Source organism: Folsomia candida, unplaced genomic scaffold, assembly GCF_002217175.1.
Source record: "Folsomia candida strain VU population unplaced genomic scaffold, ASM221717v1 Fcan01_Sc001, whole genome shotgun sequence".
In the NCBI taxonomy this organism is placed as follows: domain Eukaryota; kingdom Metazoa; phylum Arthropoda; class Collembola; order Entomobryomorpha; family Isotomidae; genus Folsomia; species Folsomia candida.
Window position 1 is genome coordinate 17,605,007 of NW_019091193.1, and position 18,522 is coordinate 17,623,528.

At 39.3% G+C, this 18,522-nt stretch overlaps 4 protein-coding genes across 7 annotated transcripts; 2 read left to right on the forward strand and 2 right to left on the reverse strand.

Annotated features, from left to right (window-relative positions):
• Positions 1–1,268: 1,268 nt before the first annotated feature.
• LOC110842301 (proteoglycan 4) lies at positions 1,269–9,643 on the forward strand. 4 transcript variants are annotated; one of them, XM_022088007.2, is made up of 7 exons: positions 1,269–1,477; positions 2,101–2,219; positions 2,302–3,508; positions 4,588–8,337; positions 8,444–8,612; positions 8,750–8,885; positions 8,965–9,643. In XM_022088007.2, the coding sequence occupies exons 3-7, from the start codon at positions 2,360–2,362 to the stop codon at positions 9,062–9,064; spliced, it is 5,304 nt and encodes a 1,767-aa protein (XP_021943699.1). In that variant the 5' UTR covers positions 1,269–1,477; positions 2,101–2,219; positions 2,302–2,359; the 3' UTR covers positions 9,065–9,643. The 4 variants fall into 4 exon arrangements, with proteins under 4 accessions (XP_021943699.1, XP_021943701.1, XP_035704255.1 ...); XM_022088009.2 differs by having other exon boundaries at positions 1,271–1,477; positions 8,447–8,612; XM_035848362.1 differs by lacking the exon at positions 1,269–1,477 and adding an exon at positions 1,779–1,936.
• An 11-nt stretch (positions 9,644–9,654) lies between these two features.
• On the reverse strand, positions 9,655–12,011 carry LOC110842303 (prolyl 3-hydroxylase OGFOD1). Its single transcript, XM_022088012.2, has 7 exons — positions 11,759–12,011; positions 11,478–11,673; positions 11,275–11,375; positions 10,996–11,204; positions 10,754–10,891; positions 10,584–10,683; positions 9,655–10,379 (listed from the first exon to the last, which is right to left on the reverse strand). Exons 1-7 carry the CDS (start codon positions 11,919–11,921, stop codon positions 9,688–9,690), a joined length of 1,599 nt encoding a protein of 532 aa, XP_021943704.1. The 5' UTR covers positions 11,922–12,011; the 3' UTR covers positions 9,655–9,687.
• Positions 12,012–13,212: 1,201 nt separating this feature from the next.
• LOC110843438 (S-antigen protein) lies at positions 13,213–14,219 on the forward strand. The gene is made up of 2 exons (XM_035848384.1): positions 13,213–13,357; positions 13,439–14,219. Exons 1-2 carry the CDS (start codon positions 13,218–13,220, stop codon positions 14,091–14,093), a joined length of 795 nt encoding a protein of 264 aa, XP_035704277.1. The 5' UTR covers positions 13,213–13,217; the 3' UTR covers positions 14,094–14,219.
• LOC110843449 (serine/threonine-protein phosphatase CPPED1) lies at positions 14,131–15,993 on the reverse strand. The gene is made up of 5 exons (XM_035848380.1): positions 15,708–15,993; positions 14,980–15,346; positions 14,820–14,914; positions 14,627–14,740; positions 14,131–14,527 (listed from the first exon to the last, which is right to left on the reverse strand). Exons 1-5 carry the CDS (start codon positions 15,880–15,882, stop codon positions 14,259–14,261), a joined length of 1,020 nt encoding a protein of 339 aa, XP_035704273.1. The 5' UTR covers positions 15,883–15,993; the 3' UTR covers positions 14,131–14,258.
• Positions 15,994–18,522: the final 2,529 nt, after the last annotated feature.

An 18,522-nucleotide genomic window follows, 5' to 3' on the forward strand; every position in this document is an offset into this window, starting at 1 on the left:
GCTTTCATGGGAATACATGTATGCATTTAGTGTTCAACATGTATGTACAAATAACCACGACGTGAAAGTTACATACGTGCACGTGTGCATATTGGTTTGCGACAGAAAATCATTTTCGTTTAAGAGAGCTGATATTAATGAGACGTAAATTATGGCTTCAATAACTAAATTGGTAAAATACCTTTTACCCGTCGACGGATATCTGATTTCTTTACCACATCACAAAAGTATGTATATGAAGCCATAAAAAATGTGTAGTTGAACTAACGAATAAATAAAAATGTTTGTCCTGGCATGGTTGTTGTGGGGTGGTTGTGATTCAAAGAAAGAATTATTTACAGTTCTAGCGAAGAATGTTTTTTTAAAAGCAGATTGAAACTTGACACTAAATTTTTTATGGCCATGATATTTGACTTGTTTATCAAAAGGAAAATGCATGGAAAGGATTGTTTTATATGATGATAAGAAAATGACCTCATCGTACATAAATATACGCATTGCATCGCAAATACATGGCAGCCGTTCTCACATCTCAAGTCCTTTCTGATTCGCTATGCTACTCGGTTCGACAAAATAAAACATTTAACAATAATTATTACTAGCTTGACAAATTATCCATATGAATCCTATTCAAGAAATACTGCGCTATTGCTATTATAAAGTTTAGCTACTAACAAAGAGCAACTTGAAGCTAAAGTTAAACTTGTAAAGATGACGAAGAGAAGTGGGTGAGATTTTGTGGGTTTCGTTCGTGCTGGACCAAAAAACTATTCCTATCTACGAGTGATATGATGCTGGATAAAGGGTATCCTTCATGAATCACAAGAACAAAAACAAAATAAAAACATTGTCTCATTTTTACACGCTTACTGTCTACCCCAATTTACACCCTATCAAGCCATCCTACTATTTACTGCACATCTATTTCACACCATGTCTCCAAATGCGTAATAAAAGCGTGCCACCAACTTTGTGAGTAAAACAATTTTAGGTGGTTCGAAATTGCAAGTTTCGAGGAGTGGTGTTGACGGAAATTTGGGTGTCTCATCTCCCGATTCCTTGATCCTTCTTCCTTCTTCGTCTTCACTGACTTGCTTCACTACGACTGCTTGGCAATCGTAGCCCAGCAGCAGCAGCGTCTCTCTCTCCCTTCCGTTAACCTGAGCGAGACTGCTCTAGAGAAAGCCTGCCGACGAGATGATGATGACGGTGGATGGATATGGACGACACGAAAATAGCAGAAAGGCACTCACTCGCTTCCCGCTATGATGATGAGAGAGACACAGAATCGATTCAAGTATAGCAAGCAGCACGACCACGAAGGGACTCCCAGTTTTTTGACTACTTGAGCGGTTCCTCCACTCCAGTTATTAGTTAGTTGCCTCCTATTGTTTACTCACTGGGTGCTCAGCACTGCTTTCCAAATAACGTGCAACAATTGCAAATTTAATCCAGGCCCAGTTCTGCTGGAAGAAAGGTAAGCCATCATGAACATTTTTACTGCCTCATAAAGTTTGACAACAGTCTATATCTGTTTCGTGCATGGGCAATTTGCAAATTTGCGAGGAACTTCTTGTTCTGCTCCTTGTCTATCTATCTCACTTTGCACTAAAAGTAATCACCAGGAGCAGACAACTACTCGCATTTATGCCAATAACACAACAGGACATGCACTAGCATAGTAGGTTAGTTAATCCGGAGTGAGGTAAGGATGCATTCGTGCAACTTATGAAATGAAGTTTGTTGTGGGTGAGCAATGGGAATTTTTGCAAATGCAACAGTATAGCCGAGTATAGAAAAGCTCGGTTGTTGGTTTGGTTGCACCACACCGCGCTGCTGGGTTTAGCTTATTTATTGTTCTTCCGGAGAGAAATAATTTGAACTTTTATGGTCGGATCGCGAGAGTTTGAGACGATAATTGATTTGGGATGATCAGGTAGAGGCGAGGTGAATTATATTGTAGGTTAGATACTTTAACAAGTCTGTTTTGATTTGACAGCAAAAATTAACATAGAAAACTGGAATATATTTTAAAAGTTTAATGCTTTGCACTTTTTGTGCTTTGATTGGATATTTAACTATGTACTTATCTTTTAATAGTCTTGCAGAAATGATGGCTTGAGCACCTTTGTATCTACATTCCGTGAATCTGGATGTTAATGCAATTTCCAGTCGTCCGAATACCAGATTTTGTTGGCAGATCTTAGATTTTTATAATGGTAAGGTTCCTCTTAAAATGTTGTGTATTAATAAAAATAATCCATATATATATTATGACTCATTCTTTAAATTGTAATACAGGTTCATTGAGAATCTTGGTCTTTACTGAGAAAAGTTTGGAAATTGACGACAAATAAAGATGGACCCTCAAAATGGGTCTACAAATCCACATGGCCAAAGTCAAGCGGGACAACAGAGATACTGTCCAACGCCAATTATGGCCCCTCCGCCATCATCCCCCGCTCCACCTATGCAACATCAACTAGTACCCCAACCTTCGATTTCACCAGCGCCGCATCATCCTGGCTACTATAGCCACCACCCACCGTACCCACCCCAAACGCAGCAACCGTCTTACTATCACCCAAATTACGCTTATCAGAGCCATGTGCCGCCAACACAAACTCCACATTATTCGCACCAGCATCATCAACAATGGGGAGGACATCATTCCTACTACCAATCACAATCAGTAGACGTGGGATCGACACATCCTCAACAGTCACCATATCAGACTGAAATATATCCTCCTCAAACACAGAGCCCCTACCCTCCATATGTACAGCATCAACAACATCAGAGAATGCACCATCCAGGACTGCCACAACAACAGCAACAGCCCCCTCAGCAGCAGCAACAACAACAACATGCACTTATGAACCTCTCAAGATTTGTTAGTCAGCAAAGTCCAAGTTCAAGTCCTGTACCAATGCCTCACAGTCCAACTACGCCAGTTCCAATGGGGTCACCCCACTACCACCAACAGCAAACAAATCAACAGAGCCACATGACCGCTACACTTACACAGCCAGCACATGCTCCTCCACCTCCTATTGTATATCCTCCCCAGTCACGTACTCCCCAGGGACATATGACTTTACTTCCCAACAATGGTAACTTACACCCGTCATTTCACAGTCCACCAAGCAGTGGTCCTGTTCATTCTCAACAAAATACTGGCCAAGACAACCAACGGTCACAAATTATGCCAGCGGCGAATCCTACTGGAAATACAATAAGCAATCAACCAATCTCTCCTGCACCTTCTTTCAAACCTTCTCCATCTGAACAACTAGTACAAAGCTCATCGAATGACACTTCAACAAATGCAAATCATAATCACATGCTACTCTCGAATGGTGGTGGTAGTGTTAGTCGAAGTGAGTCGACCAGCCCTAGCAGCAGTGTGTCCAGCAGCAGAGTCATCTTAAGTCCTCCTCCCACCCCAAATCCCACAGTCGTAACATCAACTTCTAATAATAATGGACATATGATTCCAGTGCGACTCGTAAGCCACATTTTATTATTATTACGACATTACATTTCTCTGGGCTATGTTCTAGGCAATGCACATATATACGAATATACGATCATTGATTGATTGATTATTATAGTATTGGTGACACATGACAAAAGACTAGAAAAAAACATTAAGCCAGTAAAAACTTTCATTTACAGACGATTCGTTAGATCATTATCATGCGATATTTTTTTATTATACTTATTATTAGATATAAAACATGTTGCATAGACGCAAGCCTTATATTACTCGCTATTTACCGGTGATGTGACACTATTTTGACATGCACCTGCCTGCCCACGACCGAGAAGGATAGAAAAGCTTATACTTGATATTGCAATAGACGACTCGCTAATTTGTGCAAATCCGAGCAATAGCTAGTGTATAGCATTAGCTGGCTCCTCCCATGACCGGCCGAATTGAGACGATCACTAGTTTGTCGTACAAAATCTTTCGTCTGCTGCATCGCATCAGCCTGCCTCGAATGTAAAATAACGTGGACTGCTGTTGCTGGTTCTCACGCAGAACTGGCTCACATTAGTGACTGACTGAGATCAATCTCGCCTTGACTCATCGTCTTGGCACAACAAGTGGTAGAAAATCTCCGTCTTTTTGGCGTTTTGGTGGCTCATAGCTGCTGTAAACCTTTGTGCAACTTCGTATTTCCATTCCAGTTGATACGGGTAATATTATTTGTACACGTGCGTGTGTACTTATTTTCCTTAAAGATATGGCAGAGTAAATGCACTTATCGCCATCCACCAGTACCAGTTAGCTATTAGTTATTGCATCACAAGGTTAAATGGTTACATTTTATTGTATGTGAATTGTTATTGTGAGTCAGCTGCGAAAACTTACAAGTTAAATGGGTTGAAAACTAAACGTAAGCAGGGTATTATCTTAGTATATGTGCAATTAATATAAATATGGATTTGAGCCCTTCTCCTGACTACTTACTGAGTGTGGGGGTAATACCACTAGTAGGTGCTCAATTTAATGGTTGTTTACAATATTTTATAATTATCTATGATACATTAATACTTACCTATGGTATATTTATATTGCAGAATATGCAGTCTGGCGCTAGAGCTAGAACGAAAGCTAGTATGCGGAAACTAATGCAAGAGCAACAGATCTCAACTAGTGGAAATCCAGGGAGTAGTGCGGAGGATCCGACTTCTGAACCAGAATCACTACCTGCCGGAAAAAAAGTCACAACGCCAAAGAAAAGTCCAAAAAAATCAAAGAAAGGTGCCGTTGAGGAAGATGTTGAAGCAGCAACATTAACTGACCCCGTTACTACAACATCCGTAGACTCGTCTGCTATTGTTGAACAACCGTCTACCCCACAAGTTATAGCAACTTCCACTCCTCGGAAAAAGGGAAGAAGGGGGAAAAAAGTTGTTTCCAAACAACCAAAATTGGCAGCCACTTTAAAAGTAAGTCCCCCTCCCAGAAAAACATCCGGAAGACGCCCCCGTAAACAGTCTACGGTAAATTCTGAACTAGAAACAACTCAACCTACAAGTTCCCCAACTCGTTCACAAGCGTCTCAACCAAAATCACCACTGAAAAATACGATCGAGATGGAGGAGGAAGCGATTAATGAGGAGCCACTTCAAAATAAAGTGGAAGTAGAGCTGGTTAAGAAACCTAAACGTGGAACTCGAAAAAAATCTTCCACTCCTCTCGCAAGAAAGTTAGCAATCGCAAGGAAAGCTAGGGCTGCTATGAAGAAAAAAGCAGAAGAAGAAAGTAAACTGGAGGAATCAGTCAACAGTGAGGTCGCAATGCCCGAGCAGCCAGAAGCCCCAATCACCCTAGAAGAAAAAGAGGAAGAAATAATTGAGACACCGACTCGACCTATTAGAATGCGAGCAGCTAAGGAGACAAAGAAAGCAGAAGAGCCAAAAGTATCGGAACGGTCAAGGCTTGCAACTAGGACTAAACGCGCTTCTGTGAGCTATAAAGAAATGTCAACTTCTCGAAGCAAATCTCCCAAAGAAATTACTCCTCCTGCAACTGCTCAGCAGGCAACCAAGAAATCTCCAACCCCCTCGTTGAAGAAGTCTGTGGCTGTAACTAAAATGTCTCCCAGACTGAAGGTTGTTGAAAGCCCATCTCCAAGTCGGTCGCAGAATTTGAAAGATAAAAGTCCCTCCCGAAGTAGGCGTGGAAGCAAAGCATCCAAAGAACAAGAACAAGTAATTCCAGAAACTCCAAAGCGTGCACCTCGAAAAGCAAAAGAAAAATTGACACTAGAAATGAGTACGGTTGCAGTTACTCCTGCCGCTAGTGAACCCGAAGAAGCTGGTACAATAATTATGTCACCTCCGTCTACAAAAAAGAATACCAACAGGAAAACTAAACGAGAACCAACTCCAGTCCGATTGCCTAGTCCCCGTTTGGCGAAAGAAAAAAGTGTTACGCCCACAACGGCTGCAACAACATCCGCTGCTTCTTCACCCTCAAAATCAACTGCTTCTGATGCTGCTGGCAATGAGGGCGTGTTGAGTGAGAATAAAAGCAAACCAGTAAAGACGAAGGGAAGGGTTGCTTCGAGAAAACCACCACCCACATCTTCGTCAAGTAATAGAGGGAAACCGAAAATAGTGAAAAAGAAAATGACACTCAATTCTAGAAAACTAAAATTTCTACGACCTCTGAAACACGAGGCTCCGATAGCAGCACCAGTGGTAGAACTCCCAGAAGCTGAGACAATTAAGAAGAAGGCAAAAGGTCGTGGCGGTAGCTCAAGACGATTTTTGGTATCACGTAAGCGAAAAAGACCTCTTCCAGTAAAATTGTCACAAACAAGAGTTCCACATGTTCAAGAGGGAACACAAATTATTAATCAATCTACTAATGTGAATACTTCTGGCTCACATGAATTGCCTACAACTGAAGCGTCTAATATTATCATCACTAATTCCTCAGCGAACCTTCCATCTGAATCTACATCACATTCTGATAAGGGATTATTAGCATCGACGTCGTATGCAACCCAAGCTATGAAGTTGCCAACTGGAAATCCTATGGTGTTAGAGTCTCGACGAAGATCAAAATCTCCCCGTCAAACTCTTGATGCTGCGTCATCCTCGCTTCCTGCTGTTATCGGGAATGCCACTTCCACTACTACTATTGCTCCAATGGAGATCATGCCCAGTCAAACAATTGTTACCAGTGGAACTCTAGATTTGAGTTGTAAATCTGAACAATCAAACCTTGGTCACAATCAAGCCAGTAGCAGTGGCAATTTGGTTGCATTTCCTGTTGCACCTACTTTTGATCTCATAAATCCTCTAACTCTTCACACCAGTCCTACCACCTCCAACTTGCAGCTATTGTCCGACTCGGTAAATTCTATAATGCAGTCTACATCAAAAAGCACAAAGCCAAGAAAGCCACGAAAACCGAGAGTGTTGGTGCCCAAACCAAAAATTCCCGAGGTAGCTGCAACTAGTAGTACCAAGAATAAAATCAACCCTGGTAGCAGCGCAGTGGTGCTAGATCAAGTAGCAGGTGCGACTGAGACGAAAATTAATACTAAGAAAACAAAGTACGAGCTAAAACAATTGGAATTTAAGCGAAGAAAAGCTATTTTAGAATTGGAGGTGGCACAAAGTTTGTTAGATATGAAGCACAGCAGTAAGAGTCCCAGTCCAGTTAAATTGGTCGAACCAACACCCACAACATCTTCACCTCCAGTGGTGTCTATAGATCTATTTCCTTCTCAGGAAACAACTCCCAAAAAAACAAGCAGACCAAGGAAGCCCTCAGTCCAAAGTAGAAAGCGAAAGCGAACTCTAACTGCGGAAGCTCCTGGTGATCTTCAATCTACAACACCATCAACTCTTCCCCTATCCATGAGTCTACCTTTACCATCCACGCTTTCACCAGACATTGCGACTCCGTTACCAGCCCAGAAATCAAGAAAAGGAGTTAAACGTCCTCGAGTTAAAAAGCCTCGTCTTGATCTGCCGCAACCACTAGTTATACCCACCACCACTCCCACTATTCTTGCGGTCCCTCAAATAAACGGAAATCAAGGTTTAAACTTTTCCATGAATAACAGCATATCGTTTCTAAACACACCAAACAAAACGGGTCCTGTTAAAGTTGCCAAAACTGTAATTCCTCCAGGAGTTGCAGAAACAAAGACGTCAACAATTGCAGACATAGAATCGACTATTGCCAGTGTCTCCTGCGGTCTGATACCAGTTTCTTCGTCTTCTTCGTCGCCCCAAGAAAAAGTAAAGCCTAAATCAAAGCCACGGCCAAGGAAACCAAAAACGACAGTAGTCAAAAATCTTCCCACTACTCCTGCTGCCACAACAACAGAAGGAATCTCTGAAACATTGGTGCCAAAACCAAAACGTCCACGTAAGAAGAATTCCACTCCCGCAAAAGTGGCTGTGAGCTCTACAGTTCTTTCCACGCCCATCACCACGACCATACATGACACTTTAGCGGGCAATAGTTCCATAGATATTACAACTATTGCTCCAAAAAATTCAGAAAATTCAATGGATCTCCTTCCTGCTGCAGCTGCTGTGACCCCAGTCAAAAAGAAACGAGTTTACAAACGTTCTCCTTTTAAGCTAACTGTGAAACCACTTCCAGTTCCAACCGTCTTCGTTAAGTCGTCTCCATCTACAAATACAAATGGACCGGGAGCACCCATCGCTAGTACCAGTTCCTCATCGGACAAGAACAGGGTTAGAATTGGCCCAACATTAAAGGTCATAGCAAGAAAAACTCAGTTTTTTCGAGGTGGAGAGAAGGAGGAATTAGATACTGAGCCACCAACACATAAGGTAATTGTATTGCTAAAAAAATGAGTGCATACCGATTCATGAATATGTTTCATACATATTAGAACAATTGTTGTTATCGTGTCATTCATGCAGTTATTTATTTCAGCAGGGACAAACTCAGTTTGACAAAAACGTACCGTGGTTATGCTGTTTCTGTAACTTGGGCCCGCATGCTCAAAAACTGGGCGATCTTTTCGGTCCATATTACTCTGGACCAGAGGCAGAAGCTGGAAAATTAAATTCGACTGGAAGTGGTGAAACTTGGATGCATTCAGGTTAGAGTTGGGATAAACAACAGTTTTATGCATATCATACACATTTACATATTAATTAACAGTACATTAATAATTTTCTTGTGCATACATACATCTAAACTCGTATGACCTGTGTTTCATTTATCTCGTTTTTTTAGAGTGTGCATTATGGACTAACAACCTTGTTCTGATTGGAACTCAACTTTATGGTCTTGAGGAGGCACTGGCAAACTCCAAAAAATACCTTTGCACAACTTGCGGTAACAAGGGCGCAACAATAGGATGCCTCGAACGGTAAGTTGCATAATTGATAATTATTATTTATTCACTTAAATGAAACCCACCTAAATGATGTCTGTGCATCTGTGTTTAGGGGATGCAAGCAAGCAGTACACTTTCCGTGTGCGACCAGAAAGTCATGGAAGCTGGACGAAGAATCTTTTAACTCTTTTTGCCCTGCCCATATTTCGTAATTCAATACTTTGTTTCTTACTGTCATTATATATACCTTTCGACATTATCTCAAATGTTGTTTGTTGGTGAAATTATTATTATTACGTGAAAATTATTTTGTATTTTTACATTACAGTTACAGTTAAACGTGATAGTTAGAAAGTTCTGCTGATTGATACAAGGTTTTATTTTATAAATAAAAATATGCAAGTGGTATTATAGGATACGAATAAGTACATACATACTACGTGGTACTCGAAACAAAAACAGGCAATCTTAGTCACTGCCGAGTGATTTATTTATTTAATGTTTAGATATTGTATTGTATGTCGCGACCGTGACATAAAAGTTTGCGGTACTGGCAAATTATGCTTAAAAACGGAAACCTATGTACCAACCTCCAATGTTATGGGGCATATGTAACTAGCGTACTTTGTCGTTGCTTGCTGTGAGTATGGGTAGGTGTAATAGTCTTAATTTCGTCTCTCTTAAGTTAGTGACAACATTCCCAACCAATTTTTAGACGGTTCATTGTGGTGGTATAGTATTGTAAAGAAAGTAACAATGAATTAAAACTTTGAGATCGTTGTGACAAAAAATAGCATTTGTGTAAATTTTCATCAGTCTGGATTTATTAACCTCATTACAAGTTTCCATCTAGAGCACATGTCATGGTGAATGCAAAATACACTTCTTCTCCGGCATCACAATTAACATAATTTACACATGAATTGACAGAAGAATTCCTGACCACTATTGCTAAACAATTTCCTTCAGGTGAGACAGTGAGTAGATGATCTCCATCATCTGTGTTGTAAATCGTCAATCCTCCCCAATTTTCGTTCCATTTACTTGAAACAAAATATATAAAGTCAACCAAATTGGGACCTTCGTCACTCTCATTCTCGTCATCAGCAGAATCTCCAACGTCATTACTCTCGGCAGCAGAATCTGTATTCTGTGTGACATCGTCTTTCTCTTTGACATCACCTGTCTGCTTAGCCCCTCCCGATGTCAAAAGTGAGTACGAACCCTTAGCATATTTTCTTATCGAACTTGTCCCTCTAAGCAGTTGTGACGATGTGAACGGTAGTTCTGTCACCTTTTCCACTAAATGAAAAAATTCTTTCGAATGGAATAACTGGCGAAGTCCCTGAACATTTTTGGAGAGTGCAGCTTGGCCTAATTCTGCTGATAGAAGTACGGGAGGGCCTTTGTCCATTTCTTGGTAACATGCCATATTTGGTGGCCCCACTTGCACAAACTTTCCAAATGTGGCATCTTGATCAACCATATCAATGCATATAGCTTTATAGACATCATCCTGCAGAAATCCTGCAATTCAAGAACTGATAAAGTTAAAGGATCCTTACACTTATATAACCAAATGTAGTATCATCATAGGTTATAATCTCAGTTATCTTTGTTTTGCACCAGAAGCCAAGCCATAATGATGGTGGTTTGGCGTGGCTTCTTTGTACACAAATAGTACTTGATAAGAAAACGTGTTGATTGTGTACTCTGTTTATATGAACAAACCTGGGATTAAAACTTGTGATTCTTCAGAGACCTGTTCATTAATATCTTGTAAAGTTGACTCATCAGAATAGCTTTCGGAACAAAATTGAGTGATTATCTCCTAAATTCCACAAGAAATGAATTATATACAATAGAAATAGACAAATATATGCATAACTACAATTTCATACCGGATGTGATGTCATAATGTCGTTCAATAAATAGCCATGATCTTTTGGAAACTCAATTTTAGGTCTTGGGACAGGGTCACCATAAAACCATCCGCTTAAAGCTAACCGTTTTACACCCTCTTCAGTAACTTCACTTACCTGCAAAAAATGTTTAAAATGTAAGTTATAAAACCAAATAAACTGGATAATATGGCCAAAACTAAATACTTTTGGTTAAATTAAATAAAACTGAAATAACTAACTTGATGAAATGATGTTGCACCGACGGAAAAAAATACAAACTTGTTAAATTCTGGAGTTATGGATTTCACAACGGAAATAGGATGAATATCTTTTGTGGCCGAAAATAAATCCAGTTTTCCACCAAACTCCGCTTTCCACGTTTTATTGAGATATAAAATGAATGCAATTCTTCTGGAATCTAGTTCATCATCATGACATAGTAGGAAATCTAAATATGAATAATTACATGAGAATGTTAAATGTCCTCATGATTATTAGTCTCAATTCATAATGTGTACCATTTTTTCTATAGTCAGACAAGAACAAATCAATACTTCCATTCAGTGGAAGTCCAGTCACATCCTTCAACCAAGGAAGTATACTATTTGTAAGATATTCCCTATAAAAAGACAAAACAATTCATACAATTAATAGCGAATTTAGAAGAAGATATATATTTCCATGATTCTTTCTTGACAAGTACTAATTTATAGCTCCGTACATTAAAATGTAAATGTGAGGATCCACAAATGACTTCAAGTCATCCGATTGTCGAAACTGGAACAAATCGCTTTCTTTGAGATGAAACTCAAAGGTGTCCATCTTTTCCAACAGTTCTTCAAGGAATTCTTCATTATCCACAAATGATTTGCACTCACCATGCTGAAACGGTGTACTGCACAGGCTTAGTAGTTCGTCTGAATAAATTATAATTTTTCATTCAATAACCATTTCACCTTTATAATAAATAAAGGTATTAATTTTTTATAATATTAAGTGAACCTGAATAGTTTTCCTGGTTGAGCCAAACACTTTTGAGCTTTTCAACTCCTTGACCTATGACTTTTGACGGAACGATACTGCTGCATGCTGTTCCCGAAGAGGACTTTTTAGGGGCACTTTCATCATCAACGACCGACTTTCTTTTATTTTTTCCGTGTGGCATTATTAAAGTGTGGAATTTTATTTAACAATTTCAACAACGCACATACATGCAACATGTGCTTCACAGAATCACACTTTTGGGTTCAAACTTTTTCCTCTCATCCTCAATCCATTCCTCATTGAGATTTGTCTATTATTACTTATCGTCTCAAGTGACTTGAGACTTGAGTCAAGTCTCAAAGTTTGAGTCTCTTTATAGGTATTCCTTAGATCGATTGTCTAATTACTAATTAACCATAATGCTAATAATTAATGGTTATTAGTATTATGTCGAACTTACTTGCAGTACGTTTGTATGCCAGTTCTTGAGTCCATAATTTCTAAGAAATCAATGTGCAAGAATTTTTGCTAATAAATTGAAGTTTCATTCTCATAAACCATAAATATTTTTTATCTTGACATTTCTTTGGGAAGTGCTATTGCTATTTTAGGTATATTATAAAAACATGATATATGTAACGTACAGGGTCAGGAGGTACTGAAATGTGCAATAAATACATCGCAGGTTAATAGCTATAATATTATGTATAGGACCGAATGAATGGACTCTGTATACGTGGACAGAATAAGTTACTGAGAAAAATAAATATTTATTTATGTTTGTCTATTATAACAATTAAAAACAAGGAACTCGTACCCTGAATTTGCAAATAGCAATATGTTCCACTTGACACTATAAATTAAACTAAATCCGCTGTTTTTATTTTAAATTGACCTTAACATGCAGGTTACACTTTTACTAAACTAATATCACTTTTCATCATTTTTCGACACAAATAAATTTTGCTTGGGTGGATAAAATGGCATTTATAAGTCTACAACATATCATTTTTTGCATATTATCCACCACATTAATTCCGGTGACGCTTGGTCTCGGGAACCACATAACTCTCCAAGAACATAACAAGATTTCCGAGTATTTGACTAAAGAAATAGCCAAAAAGTACCCGAGTGATGGAGAAGATGCCCATTCTGACACTTTGACTCAAGTTTCGAAAGGGAAGGAAATGCACTACCACCACGGAGATGAATCTCAGCCAGTTTTCCTCACAACGGACTTAAACAACAAAGGAAAGAAGGTTATCGTATTGAAACGGGGAGAAGATTACATAACTCCGGAGGATACAAACACGTTCGTAGTCCTGAGACAAAAGAGTGGTGGCAGTTCGTACAACGTCCATCTCGCCATGATCTAGTAATGCTTAGTTTAAAACAAAGAAACGAGTTGAAAATCATTCTCAATTTCATTGAATACAATGATTGAACCTTAATACTTTCCTCATGCTTTCTCAGCGATATGGGACGACGCCAACCCAGCGGAAATAATTCCATTTTGGCTTGGACAAATGGAAGAGTAGAACAGCGTGCTAACATTACTTCGAGTTTGAATCTGCTGGGAAATCGATACCTACCACGACGTGTACCATTGGACAGAAGGTAATAATTTGATAAAATTGTTTCTACTAATTAGTTACATAAATCTGCCACCTAACTTACAACAAATATTTTGTTTCCTAGACCTAGATGCGAGTGGGTTGCTTCCGTACTGCTCTGCAATGCAAAGAAGGATGTCCAATCCCCTCAGAGGACTTTCCCTCCAAAGTTGGCTACAAGCAAGCCTGACCCCGACAAAGATGATCTCTGGGGTGCTGGAAATGGGAAAAACCAAAGTGGTGGGGCTAATGAACCTGCTGAAGAAAGTGGTGGCGATAGGGCGAGTGGGGGAAATAATGACGGCGATATAGATGAATCATCCGGAGTCCCTCCAGGTGGAAAAGGTGATGGAGAAAACGGTAACAACAACGACGGGACCACTGATGAAAACGGAGGTGCTGACGAGAAAGGTGAAAGTGGTGATGAGGGCAAGACGAAGGAAGAGGAAAAGAAGCCTGAGAAAAATGATGGGGATGATGAAACGACGGGCGACTTATTAGACGAGGGTGGAAGTAATCCTGAAACCAAACCGGACGCCGGTGGGGGCGGTGGTTCGGAAGAGCGTTATATCCCTGTAAAAGGTGGTGGGGAAAAATCAAAGCGAGAAGGTAAATCATCAATGAAGAAGAAATCCACGTCAGAAAAGAAAGATGCAAAACATATCAAGAGAAAGCCGTCGAAAAAGCCAAGCGGCAACAGTGTTACACTGAATAAGAAATATCCAAAAAAGCGTAAATAATATCTAATAGTTATGTTTCTCTCAATCTCGAAAAACGTTTTCTATAAATTCTTAGCGAAGAATTATTATTCGAATTTTTGTATTAATTTGTCTAATAAAATGAAATGTGCAGGAATAAGGGACAACTAGAATTTTGCGTTTACAAATAAATGATTTTGCTTTCACTCATTTCCTTTCTAATTCGCTCAGCTTTTTCAAAAGACTTTCGTCTGTAGTCTGAATATCTTCATCTGCAGTAATGTTGACTTCTTTGAACTGTACTTCAAGAGGAATGTATTCGTGGGTTATTTCTTTTTCCGAGACGTATACTACACGAAATCCACTTTTAGTGTCGTCGAAGGTTCCACCCACTGCTGCGGTCATGACATGTTCGATCGGTCCAATCTGGCTAATTCCGTTACGGTGAGTGTGACCATAAAAAATGTGCTTCACACCTGCAAATTATTCACACGATTTATCAATTTAGTGCACATACCTAAGTACTATTGCTAGTCCAATGAGGGTTTTATTTATTTACATTAAAATAATATTACCTGTAGTTCTCATTGCATTCAAAACCTCGTGTCTCATTGGTTGATTGATGTTCAGAAATGAAATGTCGATTTCATCCTCGCTCTCTATGCACAAAGGAATGTGCTGGAAAACCACTGCAATTCCCAGGATACAACAAATCAGTACTTTCACTTAAGAATTCAAAATATTAGTTTGGTAGATAAATCTTCCAACCGTGATGGAGTGCACCATCATCTCTCGTGTTTTGTAAAAATTCCATTTGTTGAAAAAACTCCATCTCCAATAGCTCTGGGAATTTGAAATACTGACTGAAAAAAGGAAAGTAGGTGGTTGAACCTCGGTCAAAGCGTGTTCAATTTCCCCCAATTTTTACCTGTTGAGCACTGTGAATTTTACTCCCCCATGCCAAAATGTAAAGTATTCCGGGCCAAATTCATTTCTGTACACGTCCATCGTAGTAAATGTGGGCATGTCTCCAACGTCATGATTTCCACACACAAAAACTGCTTTAATATCTGGATCTAACATGGTGTCAAAGCAATCCTTCAAATCCTTGTACTGCTCCGAATGGATTCCAAGCGTCTCGACATACGGCGGCGTGTCTACCATATCCCCTCCAACCACCAGAAACTTTGGTTTCGGCTGAATCTCGTTGATCATTTTTATTGCACATTTTAAATGAGTAAGGTCCACTTTCCAGCCAGGATTGTCTTTCTTGAGAATATGCTTCTCAATTAGACCTGATTAATTACATAAAGGAATATATTGTTTGGTTTCGTAAGGGGAGGGGGAGAGCCAAGCAAGCGAACAAAATAAAAAAATGACTTGCGAACGCTAAGGAGGAGGGACCTCTACCTTTCACCATCTGATTTTGATGCCCTTTGGATACATATGTTGTTGTTGGGCGCAAATGGAATTAAACCACTTGGGGGCTTTATGTAGTAGACTCATAGGGCACTACAACATATCCAAAGGGCACCAAAATCTGTGGGTGAAAGCCGTGAAAGATAGAGGTCCCTTCCTCCTGAGTTTGTCTCTCTCTCTCGCTCTTTTTACATATTATCTAACTGTTCACAGCGAAAAGTAATTTTTTTGTTATACCAAGTTGAGGGTCGCAGGCATGCACAAACGTAAATGAACCTTGCCAAACACGTTCTTGTTGTTGCCTACATTCCGGAAAAAGTGTGGATAAATTCATTGGAAGTCTGGAAATGATAGTGGACCCATTATCCCCATTCGATGGAGTATTCTCGTCATTTTCAAGCACTGTGTTCATCTATGTAGCTTCGCGTAGATTAGATTTCCTAGTAAAAGTTAAAATAAGCTAATTATCCAATTAAATGTTGACCAAAAAAAAATTAAAATTAACATTAAAAATTAAAATTGCCAATAGCTTTCCCCTTGTATTCATTCATGGTCATGGGAACTGTGCAAGGTCACATAATGGGACTTGTACTGCTTTACTTCTATTTGCATATTTTGTCCAGTTGTATCGCGATTATGGCATCTAAACCCAGGAAGCATAGGTCAAGCAAGACCGACAATGAATTGGAAACCAGCAAGTTCGAATTAGATTCATCCGTGCAAAACAAAATATCGGTATATGTTTGCTTTAGTCTTCTAATTTCGTATGCGAGGAATAATATGTACGGACCAACTAATTCGAAACTCATAACATAACAATTCTACAGAAGTCTGATGGGACAAAATATTCTTCCAAAACTTTCCGAGAGTCGTCACAAGAAGATGAGAACGAAGAGGTGCCAGCCAAGGGTACGCAAACGGTACGCACTTACGCACTCCACGTTAGAGAAAATTTGGCAATGCATATCAAATTTCTTGAGATATCGCATATTTTCAGGCCCCAAGTCATAGAGATCAAGGCAGTTCCACAAACAATAATTTAACTCCTATTGGAACTAAACAAACTAAGATTGTCGAATCGGGATCGACTAATAAGCGGCGACCCTCGACAACCCGACGACCACTTGTTCATGATATTATTCATGCTAATGATGTCCCTTCAGCATCTAAAACTAACGAAATGACAACGCAAGCTGACTTTGAGGATGATCTTGATATTGACGAGTCTCATGCTGAAACACAGACCGATGTCTCAGGAGAAAGTGCGTTGGAAAAGGAAAATGTTGAGAACGCTTTAAATAATCCATCAGAATCAACTCACTTAAATGACAAAGAAAACGAGTTCGAGTCTGATACTATTTCCCCGTCAGAAAAGGCATCCAAATCAGATTTGCTACCTGAGCCGGCACAGACTTTGGTAGTAGGGACTCCATCACCGGAATGCGATAATACCAGTGCAGCTAATGAGTGTCGCTTTAGAGCAACGGAATATAATGTATACGTCACAATTATTTGCATTTATAATTATGTTTGTAATCAACAGACGTTTGACAATAATTGTCAGATACATGAAATATGCATACTTGGCGTTATGAATGTATTACAATATTGTTTTCAGGATTTGGAAATAGACCAACTAGTTGGAGTTGCTGCTGAATATTTCAACGAAGCCAAACACCTTGGATGGTATTGCCTTTCGCAATGCCTAGATTTTATGAATGAGAAGGGTAAGGATACATGTGACCCCTGCAAATTATCAGCAACAGAAAATCAGGGAACTGCAACTTTGGTCTTGGATACTGACGCCGAAAAGTCATCGGTGGTCGAGATGAGTGTAGACGAGACGGCCCAAAACAATCATGATGAATTGACATTAAATCCAACAATTGATGATGACAGCAGCATGACCAAAGATGAAACAGTTGAAGTTCTTGTCGTCAACCAAAGTACAAGCACGGTTATCGATGACCGTGATGAAACGAGGAATACTAATCAAGTTGATAGCACGCGTATTACCGAGGATGACAATCAATAAATCGGTTGAACAGCAATTTTGCATTGTTCTACACGTAGCCAAACGTCAACATGCTTAGTTAAATTGATTGACCCGGAAGACAAATAAATTTCGTGCTATTATTGTATCATTCTAAAATACCTACGCAGACAGGGCTTGTGTTTATTTTGCATGTGTATACTGCACTGTACTGTATAACATGGATCAATCAAAAGATTTAAGAAACCAAAGTTCAAGGCATTGTACCATCACATTTATTGCATCCATGCTTACGTCAGCCAAGCTCAGTAAAAATTTAATTATTCTAATTAAGTTGTCCTTATTTGTTAATTTGTTTAATATCACTGTTCCATTAGAGACAAAAGAATCATCATCTGATATAGATTTAATAGAAAAATCAGCCAATTTTTTCCCATCGCAGAACAATTCAGGGTTTGAAGAAGTTATCAGAAAGTTCAACGAAACAGAAGATGCAACTTTTTTCACCAGTGTCCACATGCCGGACCATGTTATCCGCCACAGTGGGAACGATGACGAAGGAAAAAACTTAGTAATTTTACCCAGTGACCCAGAATTAAAATTACCTTTCTCCAATGTAACTACATTCGTCGTCCTCAGAATGATTGCTAACAAATCTTCTCGCTATACTTCCCATTTAGCGTATTTGAGGTGACGAAAAAATCATAGTTTGAAATTACCGTGTGTACGTAACTTTAGTTGTAAAGCACAATTTACTGATCATCAAAAATTTGATAGGAAATTTGGAGCAGAAGCTGCCTCCGTTGAATGGGACAGTTATTCCTTCCATTTTCATAAGACCAATGGGAGTTTTGCTCAAGCATTTTTCCCTGTTCGGGAAGGTTTTGCAAATAAAAAATATTCTTTCAAGCAATAATATAATATGAAATGCATGCTAATGTGAAGGTCCTGCGACCATTACCATTGGACTGGGATATACTCTCACAAGATCACGAAGAGGAGACGTACCACCAAACTCCGGATCACTCCCTCCAAGTTATGCAAGTTACAATAAGGGGC

Bases quoted from the DNA above. Each gene is read 5' to 3' on its own strand.
- LOC110842303 (XM_022088012.2), bottom strand. From the start codon at position 11,921: ATGCCACACGGAAAAAATAAAAGAAAGTCGGTCGTTGATGATGAAAGT. The intron at 11,205-11,274 runs GTACACATTATG...ATTCATATTTAG, and splicing joins GTCTGACTATAGAAAAAATG to ATTTCCTACTATGTCATGAT. The intron at 10,892-10,995 runs GTTAGTTATTTC...CATTTTTTGCAG, and splicing joins GTGCAACATCATTTCATCAA to GTAAGTGAAGTTACTGAAGA.
- LOC110842301 (XM_022088007.2), top strand. From the start codon at position 2,360: ATGGACCCTCAAAATGGGTCTACAAATCCACATGGCCAAAGTCAAGCG. The intron at 3,509-4,587 runs GTAAGCCACATT...TTTATATTGCAG, and splicing joins ATATGATTCCAGTGCGACTC to AATATGCAGTCTGGCGCTAG. The intron at 8,886-8,964 runs GTAAGTTGCATA...ATCTGTGTTTAG, and splicing joins ACAATAGGATGCCTCGAACG to GGGATGCAAGCAAGCAGTAC.
- LOC110843449 (XM_035848380.1), bottom strand. From the start codon at position 15,882: ATGAACACAGTGCTTGAAAATGACGAGAATACTCCATCGAATGGGGAT. The intron at 14,915-14,979 runs GTAAAAATTGGG...TCCTTTTTTCAG, and splicing joins AAATTCACAGTGCTCAACAG to TCAGTATTTCAAATTCCCAG. The intron at 14,741-14,819 runs GTTGGAAGATTT...TGGGAATTGCAG, and splicing joins TGATGGTGCACTCCATCACG to TGGTTTTCCAGCACATTCCT.
- LOC110843438 (XM_035848384.1), top strand. From the start codon at position 13,218: ATGGGACGACGCCAACCCAGCGGAAATAATTCCATTTTGGCTTGGACA. The intron at 13,358-13,438 runs GTAATAATTTGA...TTTGTTTCCTAG, and splicing joins CGTGTACCATTGGACAGAAG to ACCTAGATGCGAGTGGGTTG.